The sequence below is a fragment of the Mus pahari genome, chromosome 19 (assembly GCF_900095145.1).
Source record: "Mus pahari chromosome 19, PAHARI_EIJ_v1.1, whole genome shotgun sequence".
Lineage (NCBI taxonomy): Eukaryota > Metazoa > Chordata > Mammalia > Rodentia > Muridae > Mus > Mus pahari.
In genome coordinates, this window is record NC_034608.1 from 45,107,475 (window position 1) to 45,115,268 (window position 7,794).

General features: G+C 51.3%; 1 protein-coding gene across 3 annotated transcripts in view; it reads left to right on the forward strand.

The window, feature by feature from the left end:
• The window catches only part of Eif4ebp1 (eukaryotic translation initiation factor 4E binding protein 1), a 13,771-nt gene extending 9,895 nt beyond the window's left edge, over positions 1–3,876 (forward strand). Inside the window, exons 2-3 of one of the 3 annotated variants that reach the window (XM_021219493.2) lie at positions 1,615–1,794; positions 3,398–3,876. In XM_021219493.2, coding sequence (XP_021075152.1) covers positions 1,615–1,794; positions 3,398–3,429 — 212 coding nt within the window. In that variant the 3' untranslated portion in view covers positions 3,430–3,876. Of the gene's footprint in view, positions 1–1,614; positions 1,798–3,397 lie in introns of those variants that run through there. The other 2 variants (XM_029531979.1, XM_029531978.1) reach the window with 2 other exon arrangements.
• The last annotated feature ends 3,918 nt before the right edge of the window (positions 3,877–7,794 follow it).

The window sequence follows — 7,794 nt, forward strand, 5'->3', positions numbered from 1 at the left end:
CCTGCCTCCGCCTCCCGAGTGCTGGGATTAAAGGCGTGCACCACAATGCCCGGCTACACTTACTCATTTAAAACGGAAAGTTTTTTCGTAGATCATCCTCCAGGTAGTACAAAACCATCATCAATACCAGGAAAGCCGTTCGTTTAAATAGACAAAGAAGATGGTAGCAGTGTGCTTAAGGACATTTTAGAAGCTGTCAGAATTCTGTCCTAATCCCAAGACTCATTGATTTATTTTTAAAATATTTATGTACTTATTGAGAGGGAGGAGGGAAGAGAGAGAGAGAGAGAGAGAGAGAGAGAGAGAGAGAGAGAGAGAGAGAGAGAGACTATGAATAAGAATGGGTATAGGTGTGGAGGCATGCATACCACATCTTGCATATGGTGGCCAGAAGACATCTTGTGAGAATTGATTCTCTTCTACCACGCTGGCTCCCGGTTGTGAACTCAGGGCCCCAGGCTTGGTGGCAGGTAGGTGCCTTTGCCAGCCGAGCCATCTAGCCAGCCCTCAATTTATTTTCAGTACGCGTGGCATAGGACATCATCTAATATGTAGTTAATGATGTCTAGTCTCTCTCTATGAAAAGGAGACTGCTGTTGTGTTTGAGAAACCGGAGTTATTTGTCATCTGCAAGGGGATAGCTATAAATAGAAAGGCAAAGACAAAGGCAGTTTGAAAGTCCCAGCTGGCTGCCATTGTCTGCTGGAGGCTTGGGACCTAAGGCTTGAGGTTTGTTGGGAAGAAAGCATTCAGTAAGTACTGGTGAGGGGTTAAAAATAGATCACCAAATGCCTTGCCGCTGTGTTAGAGGCCCCAGGGGGGGAATCTGTGGATAAGTTCATCTGCTCACTGTCACCTGATGTGTCTCCCTCACCTTGGGAAACGCTCCTTTATATGGTGGTGTTCAGGCGGCTGTCTGGGTGGAGGGTCCCGAGTATGGTTTACTGCTAGAGTTCACTGGGTCTGACCCTCACCCTGGGGCATAAGACGAAAATGTTGTAGGGGGTCGGGAGGAATGGGACTGGCCTTCATGCCAGCCCTTAAAGGGTGATGCAGGCAGATTGATGTAGTGAGGTTTGGAGAAGGGCTCAGCCCAAGTCCTTTTTGGATTGGATAGAGCATTTCCTGTTTCTGTGAAGACCTAGCAGGAAAAAAAAAGTCCCCTCTGCAGAGAGGAACCCACTGTCTTTCTGTTGTGTAGATAGATGGTTGACCTACTGGAATTCTGTAGGATGGGATGATGCGGTGACAGGGTGACCACCTTTTCTGTATTCTGTGGTTGTCCTGTGTAATTGACAGAACTGAGGGGCGAGAGGTTGAGGGACTACAGCATAGGGTGTTCAGAGCTCCGAGAAAACAAAGATGCGTCTTAGTGGGCAACAAGCACTCCGTGGGGGAGGGGCTCCCCAAGAGGTATTGGGGGGGTAGGCAGTGGAGCAGGGATGTGATCAGGTTGGCCAGGCCCCTCGGTCAGCCTTATTCCCCTTTGGTCTGAATTCTATAAAGGACCCTGCTACGTCTGCAGTGGCCACTCCTTCACAGGAAGTGGAAGACACCACAGGTGAGGGGTTCCGGGAGGCCTTACCAGCTCCCTTCTTCCACCTTCCCCACCAGGAACCAGGATCATCTATGACCGGAAATTCCTGATGGAGTGTCGGAACTCACCTGTGGCCAAAACACCCCCAAAGGACCTGCCAGCCATTCCTGGGGTCACTAGCCCTACCAGCGATGAGCCTCCCACGCAAGCCAGCCAGAGCCACCTGCCCAGCAGCCCAGAAGATAAGCGGGCAGGCGGTGGTGAGTCCTGTCCCGGTCCTGAACTGGGAGGAGGATTGTCGGTTCTCACTTTCCAGGGAGATGGTGATTGATGGCGGCTGTCCACCTTTTGAGGAGCAGCTATGGAGAGCCCAGAGGGTGGGGGGACGGGTGGGAAGCGGGACTCTCATTGGTGCCAGCTTGCCCTCTACAAAGCTCCAAGGACCTCAAAGATCTCATGCATCAGGAAATTAGGAGCGGATCTAAAATGACAGTGGCTTTCCCCAGCACCTTCTGTCAGCCCGCCTCCATGTATCAACGCTCACAAAGTACCACTCTTGGAACACGGCAGCAGCAGCTATCGCTGTGTTCTTGCTGCAAAGAGACAACTGATCAACTTATTACCCTCTAGGAAATGACACGTCTGCAAGATAAAAACAATAAACCCGGGTACCTCCTGGTCATTAAATGGATTGTTGATGGAGACAGGAAACAATGCCTCCTATTGTCACGGAAGCTTTGACATTTATATCTAGGTCCTTCCTGGTTCTCCCTCCTCTGGTAAAAACAATCAAAGCAGCCACCTTGCCAGCCAGTGTGAATAAGTTCTAGTGGCAGAGCGCCTGAGCTCTCTGCTGTGGGACTGGGTTATGTAAGCATGTCCCTGTACCCTCGGTCACGGGACCACCTCTGACTCTCCACCTTGAAGGCAGAGCTCCAGGCTCAGACCGGGAGCTGATGACACACCCCATGGCCCTGTAGGATGTGATTCCTGTAGCTGTCTTCAGACACTCCAGTAGAGGGCGTCAGATCTCATTACTGATGGTTGTGAGCCACCATGTGGTTGCTGGGATTTGAACTCAGGACCTTCAGAAGAGCAATCGGTGCTCTTAACCGCTGAGCCATCTCTCCAGCCCCTGGGGATTCTTAATTACCCCAGGAACCCAGCAGCCCAAGACGGACAGTATTTACCTTGTTAGACTGAGACGGACATGGGGAAAGTGAATAGCAATAGGAAGGTGGATTTGACTGCCTGCGGAGAGCGATGTGACACGATGTGACAAGCGGTTGCCAAGCTACACGTGCGGGTCCCTGCCACGTGTTCAAGGGTGGAGGGATTCCCCAGTCATTGCACAGAACTCTCGCCTTTACCTTCCCACCTCAAACCAAAGATGACAGAGGATGAAGTTAGGAGATACCTGAAGTTGTCACCGTTAACTGAAGGCTGTCATTTACCCTTGCCGCCACACCTACCCCCCCCCCTCCCCCGCTCCTAGTTTCTGATGGCATTTTAGTTCTCAACCCTGAAGAGTGGCTTGGTTGCCTGGTAGAGTTAGGTGGCGGTGGTGGTGGTGGTGTAGGTATATTTTTAAATTTCCTTAACTGGACACAGGGCACAAAGCTCCACCCCTTGGGCCATGTATTAAAAATCGGATTTACGGGAAATTGAGCACTGTCACCGCCCTCCTGAGGAAGCTGATTCCCTAAAATAGTCAACTTTTCTTGTTTCTCTTCATCAGCATGCTCGCTTCCACTTGGCCTGTGATAATAACAAAAGACGATGTCTTCTCTCTGGCCTCTTAAGTTTGGAGCGCTTCCATTTGCCACTTGTTTATTGGCTGTCTGTCTCCTCTCTCCGCAGGTGAAGAGTCACAGTTTGAGATGGACATTTAAGGGACCAGCCGTAGGACGCAGTGATGCTTCTGGGGCCCCCCTGGGCCCTTGGGAGGAGAGCCGCCACAGCAGTCAGGCCTGGTGCAGACACTGGGTGTGGGTCGGCCACCCAGTCCTGCTCCTCACTCAGGGCGCCNGCTCTGCCTTCCATTTTGTGAACACCAGCACATACCTCCTTGTGCCTCTGTCGATACCGAGCTGCTACTCCAGGGGAATGACTCTCACCCATACCCTCTCTGCATTGAGCNCCAGCAAGTGGACGCAGAGGAGTCTGTCAGAATGATCCGGCAATTCTAGCCCCAGCCTCTGGAGCACACCCACCTTCCCTTAGGTTGGGGTACCTGGGAAAGTCACCCTTTTACTTCTTTCCCTGAGAGGAAATAAAAGCCACATTGACCCTAGGCCCGCCCACAGCTGGGCCCTGTCTGAATGGTTTTCTACTTGAAATGATGACACGGTTACTACTCTCTGTCCAGTGCTTATGGTGTATTTTTCCTGTACGTTATTTTTTTTAAGAATTACATCTGTATAGATGGTCGTGAGCCATCATGTGGTTACTGGGAATTGACCTCAGGATCTCTGCTCGCTCCAAAGATTTATTTATTTATTATGTTAAGTACACTGTAGCTGTCTTCAGACACACCAGAAGAGGGCGTCAGATCTCATTACAGATGGTTGTGAGCCACCATGTGGTTGCTGGGATTTGAACTCAGGACCTTCGGAAGAGCAGTCGGTGCTCTTAATCGCTGAGCCATCTCTCCAGCCCCTTTTATATTAGTCGTATGTGCTTGTTATACCAGCCCTCCGGGGTAGCGGAACAAGCCTTACTGTCATTTTACAGCTGAGAAGTCTGGCTGAAGAGAAGCTAGCCCTCCATGGGCCTGGGGCAGAGTGCTGGTGCTCTGTAATTGTTTTTAGTAAGGAGTGTTACCTTTGTTGGAGGAGATGGTCACCTTTCCCCTGAGCCTGGGCCAGTGTAAGCCTTCGGTCCGTATGCGGGCAGTCTTTGTCAGTCATCTCTCTTTGTGTGTGCTGCCGTGGGGCATGCAGAGGAGGTAACAGTAAGGATTTTACTGAAGTGTACCATGTACCTATTAAAATAGGTAGCATGAAGTCGATTGCATAGGCTTGGTTCCCAGTGATTCATGTGGGGTGAGTTGGAGGGGCAGGGGGTGGAGCTCGGAGGAAACAGTGTAGCTGGGAACGAGAGGCGGTGGATACCCAGTGTTACAAAGGTCAGATGATCTTGGAGAGCCGAGGTGAGTAAGGGCGGGGTGTCTCGGATCCCTAGGGGACACTGCAGGTACTTTTGTGTGTGAATGTGACTTACCAATTGTTAAAGAAAGAGCCACTTTTATGAGTCTTGACTGCTGGGCTGAGACTGGTGTGGCAGGTGTCTCATGACCTGCTGAGGGGCGGGTCCCCTGGATCCAGAGACAGTGGCTGATCAGGAGGCAGTGCCCTTTGTGGGTTCGGGATGGATCGCAGGGATGGATCGCAGTGTTTCATCGGCTTGCCACTGGGGGAGCGGCAGGCCTCAGCGGCCAGATCTTTCGCTTGCCTTCTCTACAGCCTATTTGCAGCCCCTTCCAAAGGAAGCTGGAGTCCGTGTGGTGATGGAAGAAAGGTTGCAGTGTTTTGCTGTGTTGGCTGCATACTTCCAGCATAGACTCCTCCCAAGTGTAGGATTAGGAGGCCACCGAGGGGCTACCACCTCTGGGAAACTTCATCTAGGGTAAATGAGAGACGAAGCCAGCATTTCCTGTCAGCTTCTCAGTGGAAACATCTCATTGCCCTGGCATCTCACTAGAGGTCTTGGTCACCAGTGTATATAATCTTAGGGCAGTATTCTCATTTTCTTAGGGTCAGTGTGCACTCCTCTGGTAGACCAGGAGCCATAAACCAGTGTAGAAGTTAGCAGCTGTCCCCACGGAGAAATGTACCCTTCAGAGGGAAGTCCCGGTCTCTACAGTAATAATAGTTGCTGGGTGCTGTGTGGTGACAAAGCTCTGCAACCCAGTCCCTGTTCCCCAGGAAGAAAAGTTTTGGGAGAGACGAGCCTGCTTTGTTCGTCTTGACATCCCCGTGTGCTGGCATCTTAATGGTTCGTTTGCAGAGATGCTCTCTTAAACCCATCCGCTTGGCATGCCTGCTCCGCTGTGACCTGAACCACGGTTTGCACTTGAAGAGTTAACTGGGCCGCTGTGGACAGGTGCCAAGAACCAGAAACGCGAAGAAGCTTTAAGGTATCGGGCGTGTGCTCCCAAGTTGCAAAGCCTAAAGGAGAGGAAATGTCAGCAAGCAAGCATTTGTGGCTGTCCACTGCCTGGAGGCTGGCTGGATCTGTTCTCTGAATGAATGGAAACAGGTTTAAGCATCGTAGTAGCTGGCCCTTGTGGTTCCAGGTCCTTCCTGGACCCCGAGTGGCCTGTGCTTTAAGGTCCCCGAGAACAGGCTTGCTGGGGTAAATATTGGAGGTGAGAAGCTTTATAAGCATCAATGAAGAGGCCCAGCCTGGTAGTCAACAGAGAATGGCTGTGCTGATGTAGGTGCCAGAGGGGAGCTGTCTCGGAGCTTTGGAGGCTGGGATGTTGCGAGCTTTGGCTGTGCAGTCTTGAGGTGGCGATCCATAGCACACTGATCTCAGCCCCTGGGTGGCAGAGAAGAGCTTGCAGCCTGTCCGGTTTACCTCAGTGGGCATGCTCCAGGTTCAGTGAATGATCCTGTCTTATAAAAAAAAAAAAAGCAGAAAGTGGAGAGCGATTGCAGGTGAGTGATGCTGGTCGTCTATTTCTGGTTTCCACATGCTTCGTGCAGATGTGCACATGTGAATGAACGTGCAGAGGGCATACTGTTAGAAACTACAAGGCAAGGAGGGAAAAAAATAACCTTGGGGAATGTGCCTACTTAGCCTGGGTGCAGAGTAAGGACCTGAACTGGTAAGCATCCAGCTAGGGAGCCATGGGCCGTTGTCTCCCAGGTCATCAGACATCCCAGCTGGTACCTCCTCCCTCCTGGTACCTTTTAGTGTGACGTCTCGGCGGCTGGAGGAAGGGCCAGAGACAAGACCAACCAAGAAGTCTGTTCTGCCACTCGAACAGTCTCGGGCAGGGTGGGATTCAGTAAGTGGACTGCCGAAGATTCCTGCCTCCTTTAAGAAATGTGTGCCCAGGCTTCCCTACACCCGAGAAAAAACGTTAGCCCAAGGAAGCCTGACTGAGTGTACACATAGAATTAGGACAAGGCTAACAGAGTAGGGACAGATGGAAGGCTGTGGAGACTGGAGAAGAATGTGCTAGAGTCTTAGTCACTGTCCTATTGCTGTGAAGCGACACCATGAGCACAACAACTCTTAATAAAGGAGAGCGTTTGGTTGGAGCTTGCTTACAGTTTCAGAAGCATGGTCTGTTATGGCAGTCAGCATGGGGGGCTTGGTGCTTCAGCAGTAGGGAAGAGCTATGTCCGGACCTGCAGGAAGAGACTGTCAGGATGGGAGAAGAGAGGGAGGGTGAGAGATCACACACTTAGGCTCCTCATGGGCTTTTGAAACCTCAATGTCCATCCTCAGCGACACATTCCCACCAACAAAGCCACGCCCGCCCCATGAGGCCACACCTCCCAATCCTTTCCAAGTCGTGCCATTCCCTGATGACTAAGCATTTACATACATGAGCCCATGGTGATAGTGTGTGTGTGGGGGGGTCATTCACATCCAAACCGCCACAATCAGCAAAGGTGTACCTGGAAGGTGTGCCCGTGGACACTAAAGTGTGCCAGTTGGTGTGTTGGGTATCCTGTAAATGGAGATGACAATGGAGTTCAATTCCTGGAACAGCGGAAAGGCTGTAATGATGATTTTGCGTGTATGTGTGTGTGTTTTCGAGACAGGGTTTCTCTGTATAGCCCTGGCTGTCCTGGGACCAAATGTCTCCACTCCCTCAGGACGCATACCCTTGTGAAGGCAACAGAGATCTCTGTTCTAGACATTAAACTCCAGAGCTCATGTTGATGTCATCTCGGTACTTGGGTAAATGCTGCCCCCTGTTGGAAGAGGTTATCAAAGTAAGGAATACACCAGTCTCTCAGATACGGCTATCTCATTTAGAGTCCATTCAGGAGAAAGTGAAGGTGCTGTATTGTATTGAAGACCTAAGGATCCTGCAGTCTCTCTGTTAAAATGCCACTGGACCCTCACTTCCCGCCAGTAAGGGGAGGGTCTTCACAATGTGGCCGTGCTACCCCGCTAATCCCCACCTAGGCTTGGGACGAGCTTGTCAAGATCTTGTTCATTCATTGGACTAAGCTGGACTGGCCTGCGGCCAAACTGCCTTCTGATTGGCCCACCACTCGGGCCTTCAGTAGCCA